The 24,442-nt window shown below is 47.5% G+C and overlaps 3 protein-coding genes and 1 pseudogene across 4 annotated transcripts; 1 reads left to right on the plus strand and 3 right to left on the minus strand.

The window, feature by feature from the left end:
* Positions 1-9,129: 9,129 nt before the first annotated feature.
* Positions 9,130-12,786, minus strand: LOC120704447 (annotated as a pseudogene). Its single transcript, XR_005687553.1, has 4 exons — positions 12,361-12,786; positions 12,183-12,267; positions 11,896-12,011; positions 9,130-11,802 (listed from the first exon to the last, which is right to left on the minus strand). The product of XR_005687553.1 is annotated as an uncharacterized LOC120704447 (transcript).
* A 1,083-nt stretch (positions 12,787-13,869) lies between these two features.
* LOC120705257 lies at positions 13,870-15,441 on the plus strand. Its single transcript, XM_039989709.1, has 2 exons — positions 13,870-15,180; positions 15,265-15,441. The coding sequence occupies exon 1, from the start codon at positions 14,083-14,085 to the stop codon at positions 15,169-15,171; it is 1,089 nt and encodes a 362-aa protein (XP_039845643.1). The 5' UTR covers positions 13,870-14,082; the 3' UTR covers positions 15,172-15,180; positions 15,265-15,441.
* Positions 15,442-16,050: 609 nt separating this feature from the next.
* LOC120704448 lies at positions 16,051-17,342 on the minus strand. Its single transcript, XM_039988839.1, has one exon. It carries the CDS (start codon positions 17,086-17,088, stop codon positions 16,387-16,389), a length of 702 nt encoding a protein of 233 aa, XP_039844773.1. The 5' UTR covers positions 17,089-17,342; the 3' UTR covers positions 16,051-16,386.
* A 2,301-nt stretch (positions 17,343-19,643) lies between these two features.
* LOC120704449 (benzyl alcohol O-benzoyltransferase-like) lies at positions 19,644-21,380 on the minus strand. The gene has a single exon (XM_039988841.1). It carries the CDS (start codon positions 21,317-21,319, stop codon positions 19,979-19,981), a length of 1,341 nt encoding a protein of 446 aa, XP_039844775.1. The 5' UTR covers positions 21,320-21,380; the 3' UTR covers positions 19,644-19,978.
* Positions 21,381-24,442: the final 3,062 nt, after the last annotated feature.

The following is a 24,442-nucleotide window of genomic DNA, read 5'->3' on the forward strand; positions in this document are numbered from 1 at the left end:
CAATGGGGAAAAATATATAGTACAACGTAATCGTTTCTCACAAAATTATCTGTAAACTAAAATTTGCTTTGTAAATGTTAAGGGCAGCTGTAGTTTAAACTATATATTCACAAAAATAACTGGAGGTAACTTGGCCTTGTATATTTGTCAATGTGTATTAAGGGTTGTACAATTTTGAGTCAGTCATATCATGGGGTACTAGGTGTCAACATTTTTTAGGCTTGTAGTCTTCATAGTATATATGCTGCAAAAGCAGTGATATACCTACAATATGTTTGACATCTGACCCTACACACCATCATACACTACAATTGCAATTAAAAGTTGCCAATAGCTAGTTATATCATCCTCATCCAAGTGTTCATAAATGTAAGGCAATATCTAGTGTGGTATCTATATATATGAAATAGTTTGTTTTTTTCGAGGACATGAGCACAGAGCACTTATTGTCTAGTAGTATACGTCGTAATTTGCGGGACATATCATAAAACAATAAAACCATTAATGCAAAGTAGTCTATTTTTGTCGGTATTTGTACATTTATAGCGGTATACTGCAAGTAACGACACCTAGAGATGACAGTATCGTAAGATTCTATAAAGAAGGTTATGCAATGCATACAAGACGACACAACCCGACATCCTATTATTGCATTGATAACGCCATCACAAGATCTTATAAGCCAGGTGACGTATGGAATGTTACGTTACAAAAAAGCTGCAAACTTATTTAGTAATGATGACGCTGTCATAAAACCTAAAAGTGAAAAATGTTGTATACATCTTTCCTTGCTCCCTAAGACGCACATGAAATTTAGTATCTATTTGTAGGTTATAATTTATGTACGTGTACCGTGTGAAAGGCACCCTTCTACAAGAGTTGGTATCATGCATTCCATTGCAGTAGCTCACTATTCCATTTGAAGGATAAACTTAAGACATTCTCTACCTTTGTATATGGTGCAGTCGATCTTGTTCTTCCACCAATTTTGTGACATGTTTCACAAGTTCTGCGTGTCTGCTCTGTTTTGTTTTTATGTGTAGTACGGGCGTGCCTATATGGCTACATACCGGTTGGTCCCAATCGTGTCTCAGGTGTGGTGCTATCTAGTATCTAGATGCTACCTGAGATTATCAGCTCTTTGTACTCCCTCCGTCCCAAATTATCAATAGTTTTAACTTATGAATCTAGAAAAACAGTTTATTGAATCTAGAAAAGCCAAAACGGCTAATAGTTAAGGAAGTAGATCAGTTCTGGACTTCCATACATAGAAAGTCAGAATAACTGGGATAAACCAATAATCATTTCAGACAGATCACTTGAGCAGCAAATGTATAGCTACGAAAATCTTACGGAAAACTAGGGATCTGCTCCAAAACTCCAATAGCAAAACTGCATTGTCTGATCACCTGTCTGGCTTGAAACACTAACTCATCTCCAACTCCAACACCTATGGTCGTTCTTAGGTCTCTTATTCAGGAGCAGATCAGAAGGTAACAAACATGTCACTCATCAGGTAGACACCAAAGCAAATTATTAGAACAAACTGAAAAAGAAACACCACAAGCAGAAATCAATCTTCTTAATGCATATTTATCAGGGAAACACTTCCATTCTCCACTGGAAAGAAAATCTGGCAGATCTTACAGACAGTTCAGACTCGACGAAACGATTCAGAAATACGCTCACAATCTCACCATGAAATCCGCTCAAATTTCTTTCTAGCAGAGGACGGAATCACTACTGGCGAAGATGAAAGACATTAGTTAGCTAAGCCTTGAGATCTTTGCCCTCCTCAAGGCACGCTCTTTTTTACCCGGATAATGCAAGAATATAATCCACCGGACCGCCGCTTCACGGGGCCCCGAGGCGCCGGCCGCCGTCAGTGCGGCCCGACGACGGCTTCTCGCCGTTCACCTTGTCGTTGAACTGGTCGGACGGGCCGGACGGAGGGATGGGCGGCCGCTGCCCGGCCTCCGCTTCCTCCGACAACGGTTGCACAGGTGGGTTGATGACCTCCGGCGGCGGCGCCGGAGCGGCAGCTGCTGCAGTGATGAGCAGGCCGGCGGCTGCCTCCGCCGGGCCATGCTGTTTCACGTGATCCTGGGCCGCCAGCACCAGGAACGCCAGGCCAGCGACGAGGGCGAGCTGGCCAAGCAAGGCCATCCGAGCACGCGATCGAGCTGCACCCGCAGGAGACGAAGAACCCAAGCAGGCAGTGAGGCGGGGACGACAGTTTGATGTGGTGACTGAGGCGCGGGGCGAGCCCGGCTGCCAGTGATCCCTTAAAAGGCGGGTGCGAGCTAGGAGCCATGGCATTTACTCCACTTCTTGGATGCTTGAAGCGACGAGATCGAAGGCTCGGCTCCTCCATCGCCACCGCAGCTCCATAGTCAAAAAAGGTTTCAGGACCGGACGAAACGGCTGGAAGCCATTATTTGATTGACGCCATGCAAAGCCATCAGCTTTAAGCTGATCTTGATCAATGTTCGCCGCCAGAAATCATACAAGAATTGATTGCGGGAGTGAGGAGGTGGAGGTTGGATAGAAACAAGAGAGGTAGCTAGTAGTATGACTGAAGGTAGGAGAGAGAGAGAGAGAGAGAGAGAGAGAGAGAGAGAGAGAGAGAGAGAGAGAGAGAGAGAGAGAGAGGAGGTGGATCATCATGCGGTCTTGGCTTCTTGCTTGCACAAGCATGGATGTCATCAGCGAGGGGGTGAAGGGTCATGGATGCATATTGGATTATTCATTCATGGAGGGTCGAGGATAGCTGTTGAACCAGTGGAGATTTGTTGGCACTGGCATTCAATTGCAACAAACTAAAATGGTCATGGCAGTTACTGCAAGATTTCCAAGACTTGGTTTCGTTAGCCTGGTTACTAGCTCTTGTACACTTTTCAAAATATATAAGGCGCCATTTGACACGGTATATTGCATTGAGAACTAACTTTGACCCCCAGCGAAAGAAAGGAAAGAAATTAAACTTCGACAATTTGTTCCTTCTTTAGTCATGGTTACTGGAAAGTACTTTAATTTCGAACATAAACTAAATGAAATTATTTGTACTTTAAAAATGAAACATAATCTAGACTAATTGTTGGTCAAAGATTGTGATTTGTGATGTACAAAAATAATATTGAAATGAATATGCTTCTTATAATAAGAGACTGAGGGTGTACATACACTCTTGCATGAATCATCCTAAAGATATATTTCAAAGAAAAGTAAGATGCTATCTATACTCAGATGCTATATGTCGGTACCCTGTAGCAGGGATACCCACTCCTACTACAGCAAAGCAGGACTCGCGTAGTCATCTGTAACTACGCGATAAGGGGCGGAGCAGCCGGGCCCCACGGGTTAGGCTCTTACCTCACCGGGCCAATGGCCCCGGACCCGCTCCCCGCTCTGGGACGGGTCCGGAGACGCCACGTGTCCCTGAGGAGGGGAAGCTCCGAGCCAACAGCCGAGGGCTCGGACCCCCCATAGGGGTTCGGGACCTCCCACGCGCGTAGAACCAACATACCGCCGGGGGGGTCCGGGGGCGCCACGTGTCCCTCAGGCGCGGGCGCGGGCGCGGGTCTTCCGCTGTAAAACTCGCCCACCCACCGCATTCAATGCGGGTGGTTGAAGCGTGCTCTGCCGCCGCGGCATGCGGGGCAGACTTTGTCAGGTCTCACTGTAGACCGCATATTACCGAGGTACACAGTACAGCCACATGCGCCGCATCCGCGCAGAGCTCGTCTGCCGCATTAAATGGATGCGATGGCACAACACCTTTTCATCATACCGCCTACGCCGCAAGCTACACGGCCCGTTCAGCTACGCTGCAGGCAACGCCGTAAGCTACACCCTAGCGCCGTTTCGACAAGACAGGGCATGGACATACTGAACGGAGGATTCCCACGGGCAGAGCAAGGAAATCTAGGAGTGTGATCTCATTCGCCTGCAACGCCATAATGTCTGAACAGTATGTCGTTTTATACTACATCGTTGGGCCCACCTGTCGGGGACCCAACGGCCATGTACGCGCCTCCCTTGAGATATAAAAGGGAGGCGCTCGCTGCACACCACAGACTCTCTGGAGACTCAGCACTAGACACGCCAAGACTCAACCTCTTGAGAACGCAAGCAATACAACTCACAGTGGACGTAGGGTATTACGCTCCGGCGGACCGAACCACTCTAAACCTGCTGCGTTCATCGTGTTCTTCCTCTGAGATTGGGCTAATCCTAGCTAACCCTCGAGTAATCACCATCTGGGTTAAGACGGGTGCATTACGCCACCCGGCTGTGGGTTTGACCACCACGACACTATATATATATAGACACACACACACTCCTCCAAGGCATTCTGTTTGTATACATGCATGTATATATAACAATAAAAAACACACAGATAGCTGGCTAGCATTTTGAATTATATATTCCGGGCAGGACAATCAATAAATAAAAGAGAGGGCTTTCTTGGTTGTAGTGGTCACTGTAGTGCAAATAAACAAGATGATGTCACAACTAAGAGGGACTGAATTCTAATGCATGCCTTTGTTTTTAAAGAATACAAAACTCTGAAGAGATGATGTAGATGGGGATGGAGATCATGCGATCCACGATCGATTTATCGTGCCTCACAAAGCACAGTAGGTACTATCAGGTTTTATAAATTAAACTGAAGGATAAGATAGCCCGCAGCAGGTGAGGTAAGCTGCACACATGGATCTTTTCAGGTGTGATCAAGCCAAATATCTGAATCTCAAAATTGAAAAGGTTTATCAGATAGTGCAGGTGTGCACAAGTCATGAACCCCAACTTTGCGCCAACCCAAGAACACCGATCCAGTGACAAAAACACGGCCACTCCCTTCGTTTCTTGTTAACTATCATTGTATTAGTAATCCATATTATTATGAAACAAATATAATGCCATGAAAGCATATACACTACAAGAAAATTCTATAATAACATCGTATCATGGGATTAATTTTGATGTTTTGTGTATAATTAGTGGTCAGTTCTAAAGAAAGCTAGGGAGCACCAATTTTAAAAATGTATGACATATTTGAGAGTGCATGGAATATCTTGTGGTATGTGAGTTTTTAAAACAAAATCTACTTAAAAATGGAGAGAATATTTGATAGCATGTACTTGATGAACTGCTCTGGCCTATACCTGCTAGTTCAGCATGCACACAGAGATGTGCAGCACGCAGGCAGCAAAAAGAAAAAGTAGCTTTACATGGAGACAGCAAGCTAGCCAACTTTGTTGACACACTAAGCCTGTACTATATTGCTGAATGCAAGCTAGTGGTGATTACTTCACGCACTTGCAGAACAATAATGTATCGCTGCTTAGCCACATGCAGGATTTGAATAAGAGCTTTGTCAAGCACTAGCTGCTGCTGGTCAAGTTTTGGAAACCACGTCGAGGTTGTCTTTGTAGTAAAGGAGATGCATTGCGGCATAGGCCGGGTTGGGACGCTGAGTCATGCCTGTGTACGTGCAGATGCTCTGTTGTTTTAATTAACTTTGTCGGTTTGAGAATTTGACCTGAGGTTCTCACTCACTTACAGCTGGAGAGCTAGCTAGCGATGGTGAAAACAATGTACACTAACCACGCACTCGATCTTCTTGTCGGATCCGAAGCATGCTCCAACTGGAGTTTTGGAGTAGAGTAGAAAAGGGTGGAGCTAGAGCCATGCCAAATAGGTCCTTACTGTCTTTTGTGTGACAGTGTGAGTGACTGAATGCACTCTAAGTACTATAATAATTTAATTATTAATTTGTCACGACACTGTTAATTAGAATGGTGGAGAAGAAGAAGAGGCATGCATATATATGCAAACGAGCAATGGAGGGCAAATTTCCTCGGCTACCAAATGACCTGCTCTTCAAAATCAACCTCTTTTTGCAGAAGCGGAGGGTGTTGTTGAAAGCTACTGATTAAGATGAGCTGAACGAACTGGTGAATCAGATCAAAGGGTGGATACGGAGCCTTTCCTGGACAACATCCGAAGCAAACCGTACCGCTGGAAGTTAGACGGTCTCTGTTAGCATCCTGCTGAAGTTTCGTATTTTTTTTTGTACTTCAAACTGGTATTCCCAGTTCCTTCGCTGTAAGAACTCTTATATGCTTTCTATAAAAGCTGGGTGAAATCTTTTTTTTTTAAAGAAGAAGAAAGGTATATATGGTGCTAATGGTTTTGTGTCACAATGTTGTACGTCCAGCAGGCAGCATCAAGCGCTCATTCTTACGGGCTCAACAACCAAAATCCCCCAATGCAAGTTAGTTGCTAAAGCACTAGTCAATATACATTGTAGCCTTATAAAAATTAATAATAATTTATTACTAGGACAAAAATGGTATAATTAAATTCATTTTATGGTAGAAATTACTAGCTTCATTACTAGATATGCAGTTGATCATCATCATTATCTATCGGAAAGTGCATAATGTTCTCATCATCAGGACATGGAGCACTAATGGTATAATAAAAAGTATGACGGCCTCACGTAAGCTATACACCAAAACAAATTACACTAAAAAGTAAAAAGTAAAAACTCTATCTCACGCCGTACCTTCTCATATTTTCATGAAGTTAGGATGGCCATCGATCCCAATATTTTATCATTAGATTAGTACATTACACACTATATAACTTTCTCATACTAAAGTTATTACTTTCTTTTCCTTTTGTAACATGGATGCACACAGTTAATGGAGAGATTCCTATCAGTCAAGAAGAGAACATTAAAAAAGAAACTAGATGTGTTAAAGATAACCTATCACAAATCCCACATGCCTTAATTTGGAAATATCTTTCTCGGTCACTACATGTTGCTGGTCAATTCTTGGAAACAACTAGGTTTCCTTTCTCAAAAGGAGATGCATTAAGGTGAAGTGAACGCAGCGCTATACCTAGGACGGTGTGATTTGTTTGTGAACTGGGACCAAAAGATCACTGGTGTGTAATGGTGTATTGCCTCCCTAGCTGTCTTGATATATTTTATCATCGTGGTACAGCTCCGACCGAATGCTTTGCTTTGGCGTGGTACGGATCATCACTGGACAGCTCGTCATCATCCAGGTGATTGACATGGTCTTTTAAAGCACATCTTTTTTTTTCTGATTATAATGACCTTGAAGTATGTTTTTTATATAATCTTATTGTATTACTTTCATGTGTGATAGCTTTTTAGTAGTTTGGTACTACCCCGGCTATGCACATGGACAAATATTTTTTTTTAAGAGTTCCAGAGGCCAAAGCCCCCGTCTTACTTAACGAAGACAGAAACATCCATTACAGCATTTTCAGAGGGCGAGTCCATCAGCCCACTTAACACACTGGACGCAGCCAGCAAACCCAGACAGTTCCCACAAGGTTTTACAAAGGAGCACAACACTCAGAAAGGATAACAGCTAGGTGAAACAAAAGGGAGCTTCACTCATGATGCACCCATGCGGAGTCTGGGGCAAGAGTAGTCAGAAAACCTTCCTTGTCGATGAACTTTCTCAGCCCCGAGGTCCTCTCCGCCGTGTCCCAACTCCAGTTATGCTGGCGCCAAAACTCCACCCAAGCTTGCGGCATACCTTGCTTCATCCAGTAAGTCGCCCAGGCATCATTGCAAACATTTTCAGCTTCTCTATGTAGCCAGATAGCACGGGCTTGCTTGTCTCCGGGCACAGAATTGACCAATTATGTGCCAGGACAGCCACTCTTGTCACTAGAACTCTGACATCCCTCCAGGGCAAACTCTGAAAACAAAGCTCATTTCTTAGTTTCCATAAACCCCAAAGAGCAGGATATTGTGAACAATAAACTTTTTCCTACTAAGCCACATACTACCAATAGACTCAAAATTCATACCTACATTAAAAGCCAAAACACTCAGAGATATACGACCATAACTGTTTAGCCACTACACAATAAAAAAAGAGATGACAAACAGTTTCTTGTTCAGAACAGAAAAGGCAAGTAGCATCTTCTACTTCCCTCCTAATACTCAGGTTATCCCTGGTCAGGACTTAGTTTTTAGACAGAAGCCAAAGGAAGAAGTGGATCCTAGGAGGTATTTTCAGAGACCAAACAGCTGACACATGAATTGGGATGACCCCTCTGAAATTAATAATCTTATACAAAGATTGAGAGTTGTAGATCCCATTAGTAGAGAATTGCCAGATTAAGGCATCTTCATCAAAAGAGTAAACTATAGTCGAGGCCAACTGTAAGACCTCTAGCCACTCATTCATCAGGCTTTGGTTGACGGTGCCTCTAAAGGTACATTTCAGATTAGTGCCATCCCACAAATCACACACAGTTCTAGTTTTTTCATTGATGATCTCATAGAGCCGCCAAAACTGAATTGCTAAACTAGAGGTGCCCAGCCAATTGTACAGGTACAAATCAACATTGCACTTTTTTAACCCAAATATTGCACTTATTTTGTGATAGAGTCTTATGTAGTACACTCCTATATAACAATCTCCTTAGACCTGTCTCATGAAAGAATGCGACAAAGCCTCGTGCTTTATTCAATGAAATTAGCACCGTCTTGTGCTATTCGTTCAAAAAAGAATGCAACAAAAGAAAGTGGGAGAACCAACCTCTCTCTTCTTTTCCTTTGCTAGGCTTACAAGAAAATTGTTGCGCAGACATCAGCGACCTATTTTGGAGAGCATGCATGTTGCGGAAACATGCAAGCAGATCAGCAGATGCCGTCATGCCACTAAGGATGAAGACATAACATGGCATAGATCAAGGAAAAGGCGCTGGCCTGTAAATTGTTCCAGGTGTTTTCCTGTTTGAAATTGCACAAATTTGGTGTTTATTGAAACGAAGGATACACAAAGATGGATCAAATTCCATACACATATATTCAAGCAAAGCTATTTCAACTGTGCCAGTAAGTGGAGAAACCGACTTATATGGAGTTATACAGACCTCTTCAAGTTCACAACACTGTGGCAAGAAAACTTTAAACAAGGTAAGTTACAGTACACATCCTCAAGTTTACAGCATCGAGTAAACCTTTCAAAAGAGACACAGCTACAGCCTACAGATCCGTACAGCTCCTCGGATACAATGTTTAGTGCACGTCATCCACACAAGAATGGCAAAATGAAACATGACAGGACGCATCAAATTTCACTGGTGATAAATCTAAACGGAGAGAAACAAAAATTCTGCTAATTAACCTCCGTCGCCTGTCTTAAGCCATTCAAATTTCAACAAACACATAGAATCCTCTAGAAACACACCACATAAGCTTCAAATACTCGGGGTACAAATTTGAGATACAGATGACGGCATGTAGCAAGGAGCAGATCATTTCAATTCGGAGGACTGTTGTGGCCAATGCTGGGGCTATGACCTGGAGTGGTAGAATCGGTCTGAGTAGAAGGCGCCTGCAGAACACTCCTTCCAGTGCATGAAGGCCGCACGTTGATGATAGGTGCCCTCACTTCCAGCTTCCTTGCATGAGTTGGCGCAGAGAGCTGCACGAAGAAGATAGTACTGAGAAGCAACATGAACAGAGCAATGCTTTTCAGTGAAATGGCCATGAGGTTTACAAGGGAAAAAGCTCGTGGTAGCTAGTTTGGAGTGGGAAGAGATGAGAACTCGGTACACAAGTTACTCAAAGCTAACACGGCTAACCACTTGAGCCAGCTCCCTTCTTTATATATGCAGATGGTATCACTAATTTAGTACAAAAGGTGTACTTTTAAAGGAGTTGAGTAGTGGGGGGACCGCATCAATTGCCAGCCAATTGTTTAGCATTTGGATGTCTCAGTATCTTTCCCTCTCTTTTTTACAAGTCCTATGCCAAAGGGAATACCTTTGCCTAATCCAGTTTTATTCTAAGAAACATCTATTCACCAGCCTGAATATATATTGTGTACAACAAGATTAATTAAATAAAATAAAAACATGGAAATATGCCTCTAGAATGGGTAAACCCAGTGACAGCCTGACAGGTATGCTTTCATGTAAATTCATTATTCTCACAAGCATGATCATTTAATAGTTTTCTCTGACATCAGTTAATCAACCAAACTAGCAATTCCAAATAAGTTACCAAGAATTACCTAGGACTGAAGACGCAGTTTTGGACAATCTGTTTACCATGATAATCAGTTAACTTGAAATATCAACTTGCATGGAAGCCTCATTAAGATACAAGTTGCAAACTTGAAATATCAACTTGCAATATTTTTCATGTTCAAATCAACTTCACGGCACCACGACCTATCAGAACTTATCAGACCATTTGGTGGAGGAAGCAACAGCAAGTTGAAGCTTCTAATTTTGTTGCTCCTCACTGCATATGGAAAAGAGTCTATAACAGCTAATGTTCAAAGCTGAAAATTTATATGTAAGGCATGCGCCACCAAATATTATTCCATCTCTGTGGGATCCAATTTTTCTAGGATTCCTGGAACTTTGATTTTGATTTGGAAAAGGCACTTTGAAGTCTTTGTTTTCTTTTGCAACATTGCCTCCCATTGGTTGGCTGGAACTTATCAACATAATTTATTTGAGGTTCCATCATCCTTTGTGGCACAATACAACTAAGCTACGTTTATTCCTGTCCTTTAGTTCAATCACCCCAAGAAAAAAGTGTCGTAAACTTGACCAAATGTCACAGAGCACAAATTTTTCATCATTCTCCCACGACAGTCTTGTTCCTCAGTGATTTTCCATTTTGAGGGAAAGGTAAGTGCTGAATACGCAATCGTTTTGGACAAAAAGTATCAACAATCTTCAAGCACATAATGATGCATCCAACTAGAAATTATTGAATGGTCATAAAAGTTGTATATAAGTACTTAAGATCAGAAACATACCTCAAAAGTAAGCATTTGGCACATATATATAGTAGATATGAGTGAACACTTGGTCAGAATGTTGGAGAACTGGAGCATCAGCTGTAGTAGTTTCTCTCAAACTGTTATTAAACAAATCTAGGCTCCTTCTTAACCTTATTTATTGTAAGAACATCTACACAGCTATGCTCCATAATGTGGTCTTGAGTAAATAAAGGCATGAATGTATCACTTAATACATGAAAATGGTTATTATATACAACAAGATTCTGTGTGTTCATTTCCAAGCTAGTTGCTGCCCAAGAAACCTCTTGTCCTACCATCAGACAAGGTACCACCATAATCACTGCCATATTGACAAGGTTCAACTGGGGCATGTGCTAAAATTACAACCTACCAAAGAGGGATGAGGTAGGAGCATTTTCATATCTAATGGAAATATATGGTAACTCTCTTCAAAAGCACTCGTACTAAAAAAACAAAACTGCATGAAATTGTGGTAACACTATTAATCAGTCGTCCCAGAGAATCTCAGTTATTAATTGCATATACGATATACATCAGGTTACATATACATGATGATACTATCTCATTATCCTACTGTGTAGAGTGGTAGTGCCTCACTGCAACTGCCGACCCATACAAGAGTACAGGGACCCTCCCCACTCCCTAATTTTTTGACTGTGCAAACATAACCTGAGGTGTTGTGCGGTAACAGAACAGACCTATTGCTTATATACATAGACACTTTTTTCAGGCATGGCTCCCTCCTTTGATGCTATATATTAAGCCTGGAAAGTAGGTAGAGGCAAGCTGAGGAGATGAAAATAGATGCAGCGAAGCAAAAGAGGTCAGCACATGATGTGATGGTCACCCTCATGCTCTTCTCGAAGATGCCAACTAGTAGACTCATGACAATGACATGACCCAGCTTTGTCTTAAGATCATTCACCGAGTTGATTACCAGCCACTTGGGTCGTTCCTGCAGACAGAATTAGAGATGTCAACACACTGAAATGGACTGTGACGCTTTGCTGCCTGAGGACCGCTGATAGGGATGTGCATGTGAACGAACCGGAAGATTGAACAAGCCAAAGAGGTTGGAGCCGTAAGACATGTCCATGTTACTGATGAACAGCTCGTACAAGCCCGTCCCGAAGACAAACATGACCGTTCCAATGAGAAACAAGTCTGGAGGTGAAACAGGTAATACACAAGGGTAAGCAATCACTAACGATTCGAACATGTCGAGACGATATCATAGTTGAATTATACTTAAGTGGGACGAGTTTGAATATTAAACAATGAACAGGATGCTCATTTGAGGTTTGAAACAAGCATCAGGCGAGTCAGTTTGGTTACCAATGGCTTCAAGCAGCATTCGGACGACAGTTCCACCGCCGTGCAGGTAGTATTCGACGAAGGCATCCATCACATAAACCCATCCCTGCAGAATCCCGCGCTCCAGTTCACAAATTGGGAGGAAATAATAAAACCCGAGAGCTTGGTGAAACAATCACTGAAGCGAGCGAGCGAGCACCTTGAGGAAGCAAGGGATGGAGCCGGCGAGCAAGCCGCCGATGCCGAGGAAGGTCATGAAGCGGCAGGCGTAGATGACCTTCTCGATCCGTTCCTCCAGCTTCCAGTCGTTTTTCGTCCGGGGAAGCCCCGCCGGGCGGAACAACACCCCGCGAACGCCGCCGCGGCGGCGGCGGTGGTGCTCCGACTGCACCACGCCCTCTGCCGCCGCCGCCGAGTGGGAACACTTGGGCGACACCCCCGGCAACCTCGCGCGCGGCCTCGACCTCCACGCCCACCCGGCGCCCCCCGCCCCGACTAAACCCTCCCCCGCCGCCACGACGAGAGGCCGGGGCTTCATTGTCGTAGCTCGATGATTGAAACCGCTTGCTGCTCACCAGTAACTCAGTCGCCGCCGGTCGTTGCTCCCCCTCCCCGCCGCACGCGGCCGCGGGGGGTGGTTAAGTAGCCGGCGCCCGGCGGGGGGGGGGGGGGGGGGGGGGGAGAGCGCCACAAGTGGGGCGCCACGTTCGCTGCACCCCGCGGAAGCGGACGTCGAGTCGTCGACGGGCCCGGCGTCGCGTTGCGGGCTGGCAGCGCGTCCACGTTGGCGGAAGGACGGAGGAGGCGAGGGGGGAAGCACGAGCACCCCCGCGCTCAAGCGCCGTGCGTCCCCACGGCCGGCGGATGGCGACGGAGATAATTCCTCGGCGGGCGGCGATGATTGGTGATGATCTGGGCTCGCGTCGGCCGCTGCTTCGCCGCCGCGTGCCGGCCACTCCTCTCCGGAACTCCAGGGCCACACACGAGTACACGACGACCAACCAGGGTTAACATTTTCGGCCGAAATTTCAGTAAATTTTTCGTTTTTGCTATACACCGGAAAAAGAAAATTCGGTTTTTTTCGGTATATTTCGTTTCAAAAGTTAAAAATTCAAAAAAAATTATAAAAAAATATGTAAAAAATATAATAAAAAACTAGTTGTTTTTCTGAGCGAGTAGCACTTGAAATGATTGAAATATAAGTTGATTTGGTTGGTTAAATTCACTAAATGGGTTCGGCCCCGTTAACAATTAAGAGACCCGTTAACATTTATAACCTACCCAACGCCCGTGGGTGGAGTCTCGGCCTTTCCCCACTCCCCTCGTCGCTCGCCTCTCTCGCCCCTCCATTCCCCTGGCCGCCCGCCGCCGCAGCAGCTGATTCCGGTGTCTCGGGCCGAAATTTCGGCGGGAAAGCGGCGGGTTCCGGCCGCGATCGACCGGATCTCAGGGCCGGGAATGCCCGGCGGTTTGCCGCCGGGATTTCAACGAAATCCTCCCGCCCACATTTCGGGAGGATTTCGTTGAAATCCCGGCGGCAAACCGCCCCTTCGGGACGGATTTCGCCGCGGGCTCCGGAAAAAAGGTATGAGATGTTATTTTGTGATGGTGATGCTTGTTGTTGTTGATCTAAGTGAGTTAGTTTTGATAAATGATGAACATACTATTTTTGCAAAGGGGAAGCTAGGGTTAGAGGGAATGTTAGGATTTGTTAGTTGATTTGATATTCTAGTGACAATGTGAAATGCAATGTATAGAAAAAAATTATTCCAACGTTTTGGATATGAGTTGTATTCAATATTACTAATGAAATTAAGAGTCGATTGATTCATGTCACCTAGGTACTAAGTGATATAGAATAGTATGTAACCATAAAAGTATTTATATATATGGACTTGCATTATGCTACTATGTGATATTCATGAACTTACACCGTGCTATTTTTTATAATTGTAGGACAATGCCAGACATAGTGTGGGAGCATGGCCAAAAGGTCGGGGGTGGTTTCAAATGCAAGTATTGCAGGGAGGAGAAGGGTGGGGGAGGAGCAACACAGTTCAAAGAGCATTTGGCACATAGGGGGAAAGATGTGAAGGACTGCCCTTCGGTTCCGACCGAAGTTAAGGAATTCTTTAGTGAGCAGTTGTACAGGAACAAGGTTAGAGCAAAAGCAAGGGCCCGAGAAAGAGTGATGAGGGACCAAGCAGCAAGGGGGACTGCTCATGCTCACTTAAGCCGGTTTAATTTGGGCGGTGCTGCTACACAGATGTTCACTGACATAGGCTCTGCTCATGCTCACGATGAAGATGTGGAGGCATGGGCCGAAAAAATAATTGGAGACACACATCTGGGAAAAATGAAGACTAAGATTGGTCCCGAAATGAGAAAAGGGAAGAAAACATGCACTGAGGAGGAGTTTGGTAGTGACGAAACCACACCTGAGCCTAGTGGTGGTGAGGAGATTGGTCATGATGATGATGATGATGATGATTCCAGTAGCAGTCAAGGTGATGGCAGTGACGGTGATGCCAATGATGGCGATGATGGCAACGAGAGTGGTGGTAATGATGGCGACGAGGGTGGAGGAGCTGATACTTCAGGTTATTATATAGCTCCTACTATAATGTTCACTGGGGAGGAAGACTTCACCCATGCAACACAAGATACAGATCATGGAGCACCTACTTCACAACGACAAACAACATCGACACGTCGACATGGTCGACAGGCCCCACTTGCATATGATGAAGATAGCTCCAACTCTGCGTCCAGTGTTCAGTACTACAACCCGTACAGTACTTCTCCCCCTCAAGGGGGCTTTCTGTGGCCACCACCAGGGGTGGTGCACCCGCCACTTCCGCAGGCAGTTGCAGCATTGCCTTATTTGGATTATCACGGCTACCTACCATATGGAGCTCCACAGTTGCAATATCACCCACCTACGTACGTGTATTTGCCACCAACAGACGAGCCGTATGAGGGACCACCGGGAGAGAGATATGAGGACTGAAGAATGCAGGTACGTATCCTATCAACAAAATTTATCTATATGTTTTGCTTCCTCTATTTATTCAATTCATTTCACATAAATATTTAAATGCAGAGAATATGTTACATGGACTTAGTATGGACTATGCCTTTGCCTCTGTTGGATCTTTGGATTGTAATAATTCTAATAGACTTTGGATGTATTGCGTTGTATGTGTGGACTTTGGACATGAGTTATGTGTTAAATGGTGTATTTGTCATTGTTTTGTGCAGTTATATATATGTTATGCATTATAAACTGTCAATATACACATAATCAGGGGAAACTCTGCCAAAATTTTCAAACCATTGCTTAAATAAAAAAGTTCCTAAAACAAAAGTTGTAGATCTCGAAAAACTGAACAAAATTGGTATTCAAAAGTTTTTCATTTGACCTCGGGAACAGTAGGAAAATCACAAATGGCATCATATTCCGGTCGAAAATCACCGAATTTCGGTCGAAATCACCGAAATTTCGGTCGGAATTCATCAGAATTTCATTTTTTGAATTTGAGTTCTCTTTCCGTTCGGAATTAGCGAATTTCAGCGAAATTTCGGCCGAAATTTCGTTTCCGGCAGTTGGCGGGATTCGAAAAAAAACCGAAAAAGATAAACCCTGCGACCAACCCGTGTGCGACTCCGCCGCCGTCCTCTGTGTGTGACTCATGGTTTGGTTGACTGGGCTTTGACCTCCAGCCCACCGCGTTGTCGACGTGTGGTTTATTTGTTGTCAGCCCAGTGGAGTTGAATCGAACGTTCGAAGAAGCCCGGCCCAGCGCAACGGAAGATGGGAGAAACCTCATCACTCCAAGCAGAACAGAGAGGGCTGATGGTGTCAGGAGAGTAATTGCCATGCCAAAAATTTGAGCAGTATCCTAATTCCTACAAGGCCAAACTTGAATCCTCATTAATTGGATTATTACAGAAGCATGTTCCTCTTTTTTTTTAACCAAAGAATTGGTATCATCACAATTCACAACTCCATCTCTCCGAACCGCACTAATTCAACAGTAAATGGGAAGAAGAAGAAAATGAATTACAGATTACAAATGTGTATTGTATGTATGTACCAGCATTATTCGGCTGTACAAGTGTTGCGCGTTGACGTATGTATCTGCCAATCTGTTGCTGTGGAAGGAACGAACGGACGGACGGACGAACGAATGATGAATGGCGGTGCCGTTGCCGGGCTACAGTGCTACGGCGACTTGGAGCGGCAGTCGATGGGCATGGCGGTGCCGTTGCCGGGGTAGTTGAAGAGGAAGCGGCAGGAGATGCGCGTCCAGAACTGGAGCGAGGCGAAGATGCCCACCTTCCAGGTGGTGCGCGCCTTGCCGAAGAGGTCGAACGGCACGACGCCGGCCCGGAGCGCGCCGTCCATGTACTGCATCCCGTCGGGGCTGAGCTGCCGCCCCGACGACACCACCTGGTACCGCAGCGGCACGGAGCTGCGGCGCGCCACGGAGAAGGTCCCCGCCCGCAGCAGCGCGACGTCGGCGCCGTGGAAGCCGACGGCGAGACTCACCCCGGAGAAGGTGGCGTCCGTCTTGGAGTTGGTGTTCTCGGCCTGGATGGTCAGCGCCAGCTGCAGGTCAAGGATGGTGCCCGACTGCCCGTACTCGAGCCGCTCCAGCCGCGCGTCGGAGACCAGTAGGTACGGCATCTTGGGCTTGTACAGCAGGTACACGGCGAACACCGTGGCGCCGGCGACGATGACGCCGATGGCCAGCACCGTGCACAGGATCACCATCGCCCACACCAGGCCGGAGCTCTTGAGCCGCTGCCGCTCCGGGATCCGGGGCACCCGCCGCTTCCAGTGGCCGTGCTCGTGCCCCTGCTCGTGGGTCGCCTCCACCTCGCCGGGAGCAGCCTGGCGGTGGGCTTCCGCCTCTCTGTCCATGGCTCGTCCTCCCTGTCCCTGTCCGAGCCCGCGGGGCCGGGACCGGAGGGATTAATACATTACTGGAGGAGTGGCATTGGGGCAAAGCAGGGGATCGAGGAGGGAATGAGGGAAGCATGGCGTTAAGGTTGGGGACGGGAAGGGTTTGGTATCTCTCGCCTCATTCCTTGCTCTCTCCCCCAGCTTCTTCCTTTTCGGAGCCTAGTAATCTGCAAGCTCAAGGTGCTTCCTTGCTTGCCTGTTTCTGCTTGCTTTTGCAACTTCTTCAGTCTCGTGGCAGTAGTGATTGAATGGATTTTAAATCTAGCAGTACATAAGATAATAAGATCAGATGTGCGCCCTTTTGGGTGTCGGAATTCAAGAATGGCATGGGCCCTTTGCACACTCGGCCGGTCCATGCAAAGCCCAGGTAGTTAGTACTGTCATAGTGTCATCTGACACCAGATCTTTCAAGAAAAAAAAATTAGTGTCATCTTACTGAGCCTGTTGCAGTGTGAGACTAGCAAAGGTGGGAATCTTAACAGTATCGTCACTGACATCAATCACATGGAAAAGAAGAAGAAGAAAAGAAAAACCAGAACGTTGTGCGTGGAAAAGGAAAAGGCAGCGGCAGCAGCAAAGGCGTCGGGTAGCTACATCCCTTCACCTGATCCGTTTGAGATCGCAGCAGATCACCACCAGGTCTGACCAAACGGTCAGCCTGTTCGCCGCGGACCTACCACTACTAGCCGCCTGCGCGCGGGTCCGCGAGTCGCTGTGGATTCCGGCGGCCGCCGGTGGTCGTTGGGCACCGGCGTAACTCGGGGCGGCAGTGGCAAATTGAAAGGACGGCGGCCGTCGGCTGTCTTCCGCCGCACCGGTCAACCAAGACCCCTGCCTCTGCCTCTGCCCGCTTCATCATCAATTGGTCTTGCCGGCCTCGATCATGGCTTCATCTGTCTTGCGTGCGGGACCACTTGCTCGTCGATTGACCGAAGCACACGGTCGTCCATTCGAAGCACTTGATTACACGTGGGATAGCGCGGTGATCTATGCGCGCTGAAACCTCATCAGCTCGGTCGCCGGCCGGCTAATTCACTTGATCATTCCTTCTACGGTTGTACCCCCAGCAATTCGTCCTGCGGTGTACGGTGAAAAAACACTACCCTGGTTTGCAAACGGCCAACCGGCCGAATCCACTTCTGACTTGTCTCCCAGATGCAGTGGCCACTGCCAACGTTGGCCTTGCCCTTGAAGGGTGTCCATGCATGCATGCACGCATGCCACCGTGGCTGGCAGCCTGGCACCAAGCCACCAACACCAGCTGTTGGCCCTATAAAGCCAACCCAAACATGATGGATTAGCAGGCGACGGCGCAACACAGAACCACTGCACGAGCGCACAGCTATCTAGCGTTCGAACAGCGTAAGTTAACCGTTGGATGGCGTCGTCGCTGCCGGCGTTCACGGTGCGCCGGGCTATCATAAGCTATACATTTAGATATTATTATCATGCTTAAAATTAGTATACATTAGTTGCTGTGACACTGCATTAACGCTAGTATTGAATAATGCTTGGCTGGTGAGCCAAACGCGCCAGCTCGAGCTTTTTGAACAAACCGAGCCAAACTCAATTTTCAGCTCGTCAGCCTTAGCGAGCCGAGCCGAGGTCGCTCGTTATCAAACGAGCCATAACGACCCCCAAACTAGCATCAACACGCACAATGCCAGCCGGTGTCCACCATCAGTAGCCAAGCACATGGCGTCCTTTTTAATGAAACAAGAAGGGCAAGCCCGGCCCATAGCATGGCGTGTTTGAGGTGGATGCTTCGACAGCTACCTTGTGCAGCTATGCAACAATTTGTTTGCTGAATAGTCTGTACCTTGTGTGCCTACGATTAGCATACAAAAATGAAGCAGCTGCAACATAATAGATGGCTAATATTGACTTGTGTGCTGATTGATGAGATGGCGATGTGGTTTCCTAGCTTTGTTATCAACTCATCTGAGAGCTAGCTAGCAGCGTGATTTGTAAAATGCAACTTGTGGTACGATCAACAATCTTGTTGGCCTCTCTTCTCCTGACGTATGGCTTGCTTCAACCACCAGGGAGCTTCTAAACAAACCAAACTAGGGCGGTTGTTGTAGTCAGCTTTGGTCGGTGTGGTCTTGGTTTACTGAAAATCATAATTAACCGCCTTGATTCCCTGCTTGCTGGGTCGTTCTTTCAATTAATACTCCCATTATATTGCGACATCCGGATTACCATTAATCCGAACTTTCGTTGCTTTGGGTAAAATGCGAATTCGGATTCGCCCATTGCGGAAAAAAAAATGCACGTCACTACGTTTTTTTTTGAAGGTTATCGTCACTACGTTTTGGACTAGAGTTAATCGTGGGAAATGCTAACACAATCCATACCCAATTAACCACCACATTACAATTTTCTTCGGCAATGTAAACCTGATTTGATGTAACTGTTTTCACTATCCGGCCATTAGGGGCCCCAAAAATTAATATCTCTCCCCCTCCGTTGACAGCCAAAAAAAAATGTTCACCAGCTTTGAAATATCAGGCTGATCCAATTGCTAGCTTTTGCAAATATTTCTCCTTTTTTTCTGATCGAGAAAGCTATTGCAAATATTTCACTTGTATAGTTTTATATGGGATTACTGTACGTTTCCTGTTAAATCTCACACAGCAAATAATTAAACAAGAACACACACCATCGACATTATCACATTTCCTGCGTACGTAGTAAGAACGCACACACATATATATATACACCGGGCGGACCGGTGCAATATAATATATCACCAGCTTGTTGCTTGTGCGGTTGTGCCTGCGTAGGCTACTGGTATGACGACGAGCACTCACCGGCCGGCCGGCCAGCCGGCGCGCGCGCCGCCTAGTTAGAGCTCCGCGGTGAGTCCTTCCACCTCGAGCTGGAACTTCTCCATGGCGTCCTTGGGCAGGCAGATGGGCACCACCGTGCCCTCCTCCCCCTTGCCGTTCTTGGCCCGCGAGAAGTAGTTGGTCACGCCGAGGAGCGGCCCCTCGCCGCCCTTGGCCGGCCCGCCGTAGACGGCCTCCCCCCACCCGAAGTCCACGCTCTTGAACCCCGCGTGGCTCACGTCCGACACGATGTACGTCCGCGACAGCGCGAACAGCGGCCGCCCTTCGACCACCATCAGGTCCGCCACCGACAGCAGGTAGTCGTAGGTCACCGCCGACTTGGCCTTCTTCACCAGCTGCAGCGCGTACCCGAGGTCCTTGCCGCAGAGCTCACCGGCGGTGGTCGCCGCCACGGAGTAGGCGAACGCGTTCCCGTAGAAGCCCTCGGGGAGCGGGATCTCGGGGCGACCGCGCGCGTTCACGATGAAGGACAGGCGCACCTCCTCGTCGGGCGCGTACCCGAGCGCCGCCGTGCGGCTGCGCCAGATGCCGGCGGCCACCAGCTCGAAGCGGGAGCAGCGCATGCCCGGCGGCGCGCGCTGGCGCAGTCCGGCGATCTCCCGGGGCCCGAAGAAGAAGGGGACGCGCGCCATGTCGGCAGGGGGCGTCGACAGCATCCTGTCGTGCCCGCCCGCCGGCTTGCGGTACTCAAGGTGCGGATACGACGGCCGCGGGGGCCGCCGCGCCATGAACATCTCCCTGCCCCACGCCGGCGCCACCGACGGCGCGGCGGCGCCGCACGCGAGCTCGCAGATGGCCTTCTCGAACTGCATGCCGCCCGGGGCGTCCACGACGCAGTGGCAGAAGCGCTGGCCGAAGATGAAGCCCCCGCACCTGAGGCGCGTCACCTGGATGTAGAGCAGAGGGCGGTCGACGACGGGCTCGACGCCGGCGATGGTGGTGCTCTCGAGGATGAAGCGCTCGAAGCACGGGAACGGTGGGCTCTGCACGTCCCCGAAGTCGTCGGCGGTGAGGTCGGCCTCGGCCTCGGCGAACATGACGCCCTGGCCGGCGCAGTCGACGACGAGCTTCCTCCCGGCCTCCTCGCGGAGGCGGCCCGCGAGCGGGTAGTAGGGGACGAGCGCCCTGGCGAGCGCCTCCCGGATGACCCTGGCCGGGTCCTGCCCCGCCTTGGCCGGGTTGCTGCGGTACAGGTGGATCCCCGAGCTGTAGAACCGCATGCCCTCCCCGTCGTCGATGTCCGACAGCGGCTTGACCTCCCGCGGCGTGGGCTCCGCCGGCGCCACCAGCACCGGCTCCCCCCGCCGCACCGTGAACGCCGGCAGCGACGACGCCATTGGCCTATGTATCAGTGATCGATCAGATGCAACTGCGAGCTGCGAGCTGCGGTGGTGTTGGCGGTGCGGTGGAGTGGACTGGGAGGTTGGGGTCGTTTTATAGTAGCTCGGGACAGCAAGTGAAGCGGGGGTTGGTGGTGCCGTCGCCATGATGGCGCGGCTTGGTCAGCAAAGGGCGGTCCGGTGGCTGGAAATTCTGCGGCGGGCAGGGCACAACGTGGTTTTGGCTATGGCCAGAGGTCCATTTGTCATGAAGCCCGGTGTCATCAGGTCCTTGTGCAGTCAGCAAGTGTCCATGCACGGGCCACTGGTCCCACATTTCATTGGCTCAGGTGGTCCCGCATGTCAGGCTGAGGTGGCATTCGTAACCAGGTGGCAAATTCGCAATTTCATTATCGTTCACATTGCGTCTTTGAAGCACCTTTTTCATGGTCAAATTCGTAACGAGGGCCATGTTTGGATGAATGCATCAAAATTTTTTCACAAAAAGACGAATGAATGCATGAAGTACTAAACGAAGTTTATTTACAAAACCTTTTTAGGAATAGGTGTAACTTTTCGAGACGAATCTAATGAGCCAAGTTTCATCATGATTGGCTACAGTGATGCTACAGTAACCGCACTCAATCATCTTCCAATCGTGCGGTCAAAGTCCTCATTAGCTAGAGCAACTGCTACAGTACCGTAGTTGTGGAGGTAATTTTGTAATTAGACTTTATTTAATACCCTAAATTAGTGGTCAAAGCATCGTTTCTCTCTCATCAAAATTTTTTCACAACCCAACCAAACATGGCCGAGATGAGAGAGGATGCCGTTTTCACACTTCCACACTCGATCATTACGCACCCTGGCAGTGGGGGTTTGGTGGCGTGATGAACTGAGACTGAGGTGAGGAGGCGGTAGCTCTGTTTGGGTTCAGTTCAGATACGTAAAATCGGAGGCCTTTTTGACCGGGGGCGCGCATGCACAAGGGATAATCCGATCTGCAGAGAAGAACGGAGACCTGATCGATGACCTGCTGCAGGAGGCCAGGCAGGCAGTGCGAAGGAAGAGAGTGTTGCGCGGTCGCTGTTTCCCACGTTGCAATGCAATGCAATGATGTACTGCCTGCCGCATGTCGCCGTCCTGCTCGAACAACGCCACAGTCGCTCTGTTTTACTAGCAACCCTTCCGCGTCAGTATTTTTCTCTCATACTAAATCAGCACCAATCAGCCATCACCCAGCTACCACCCAACCAATAGTATGGTTGCGTCTTTATTATATTATTATATTACTCATTATATTATGCGCTCAGATTGAATGAAAAGACGTGTGTGTTAGGATCGCATAAGCTTAGTGGTTGCACCAATACCGTTAGCATCATCAACCAAACCCTTACTCTCCCGTTGAACAAATGTTGTGTAGATGAGCAGTAGTAGGCGTGCACAGTGGCACGTCGTCCGTTCTTCGTCTTCGTCCTCTCTCTTGCGTGCCGTCGAGGCGTCGACGTGGCGTGGGCGCTGGTATACGGTATACCCAACCCCCCCCCCCCCCCCCACCCCCCCCCCACACACACACACCGTGCATTGATTCCGGCCGATCGAGCGGATCAACGGCGGCGACCGGAGAGCCAGAGGATTCTACTGGTAGGGCCGCCGCCGGGGAATAAGCGATGGGGCGTGCATGCATGCATGATTGGAGGCCGCCCGGCAGGCAGGTTGGTGCACCAACTCCTCGTCATGCTCGTGCACACACCGTACCCGACCTTGCAGTTCACACGTTCGTCTAGTTACTATCCCTGTAGCGATTTGCAAGTACGATCGTGTATATATAAACCCTTTGATGAGCCAATCATATTCGGGTGTCAACCTAGCTTGGTTAGTTGTCTTGATAGCAACTCCAGCAGGGTCTCTATTTGAGTGACTAAACTCACATTTTAGTTATTTTGCTCAAATTTTCATCTCTATCAGGATTTCTATTTGGGTGACTAAAATAGGGAGGTGACTAAATTTTCTCTCCCACCCTCTCAATCTGGTCACCCTCTACTTAGAGCAACTCCAATGGAGTGACTAAAACTCATTTTAGTCACCCACTTTCCAAGTTTAGTCATCCAAAATGTAGTCTCTACTCCAGCAGCACCGATTAAATAGACTAAAAAATGGTGGGCCTTACTTTTTGTAGCCTAAGTAGAGGGTGGCCAAATTGAAGGGGTGAGAGAGGAAATTTAGTCACCCGATCATTTTAGTCACCCAAATAGAGGCCCTGCTGGAGATAGAAATTTGGGCAAAATGACTAAAATGTGGGTTTAATCACCCAAATAGAGACTCTGCTGGAGTTGCTCTTAGGCTACCAAAAGTAAGACTCACTATTTTTTAGTCTATTTAGTCGGTGCTGCTGGAGTAGAGACTATATTTTGAATGACTAAACTTAGAAAGTGAGTGACTAAAATAAATTTTAGTCACTCAAATTTAGTCACTCCACTGGAGTTGCTATGACCTGTCTGCACAGCACAAGAGACAGGGACAACGTTGGGGAGTGCAGGCAGGGCTCCCGGGGAGTACATGAACGGATGAACCTGCTGCCAATTTGTAGGACGCACGTTATACAGTGATAGACATGAGGTGTGCCTATAGTCCTATACAAGACTGTCGCGGAATGGAGTCGTCATTGCGCCTAACCCACGTCAAAACCCCAACGTTCAAAATGTATTAGGTGCTCTGATCAAAACGGTCAACGGCAGAGTATTTTTTTTCTAGTGCTATAATAAATAATAAAGCCCTAAAGGGACTGCTCCCAATCCATGGAAGCACTGGACAGTTGCTTGTAAATTTGGAACTCCTGACAAGGCGTGCGCAATGCAAATATCATTACCACTTGACTTATTAGTTATTATACCGGCGGGGTTAGCAGAAGTAGTGAGCTAAGCTAGCTAGCAGTTATTTGGAAACTATCCGAGTGTCTGTTTTGGTAGAATTTATTTTATGACGGTGCCGGTACCTATTTTCCACAAATTAAGGTACGGTACCGTGAAGCCATTTTATAAGTTCAGACTAAAATGAACTAAAAGCAGGATCAACCTATTTTTTGCAGCTTCACTGGTGAAGCTATTTTAGAAAAATCCCTTCCAAATGACCCTTAAAAGT

This window comes from Panicum virgatum, chromosome 4K (assembly GCF_016808335.1).
Source record: "Panicum virgatum strain AP13 chromosome 4K, P.virgatum_v5, whole genome shotgun sequence".
In the NCBI taxonomy this organism is placed as follows: domain Eukaryota; kingdom Viridiplantae; phylum Streptophyta; class Magnoliopsida; order Poales; family Poaceae; genus Panicum; species Panicum virgatum.

Excerpts from the sequence above, each read along its gene's own strand:
- LOC120705257 (XM_039989709.1), top strand. The coding sequence starts at position 14,083 with ATGAACTTACACCGTGCTATTTTTTATAATTGTAGGACAATGCCAGAC.
- LOC120704448 (XM_039988839.1), bottom strand. The coding sequence starts at position 17,088 with ATGGACAGAGAGGCGGAAGCCCACCGCCAGGCTGCTCCCGGCGAGGTG.
- LOC120704449 (XM_039988841.1), bottom strand. The coding sequence starts at position 21,319 with ATGGCGTCGTCGCTGCCGGCGTTCACGGTGCGGCGGGGGGAGCCGGTG.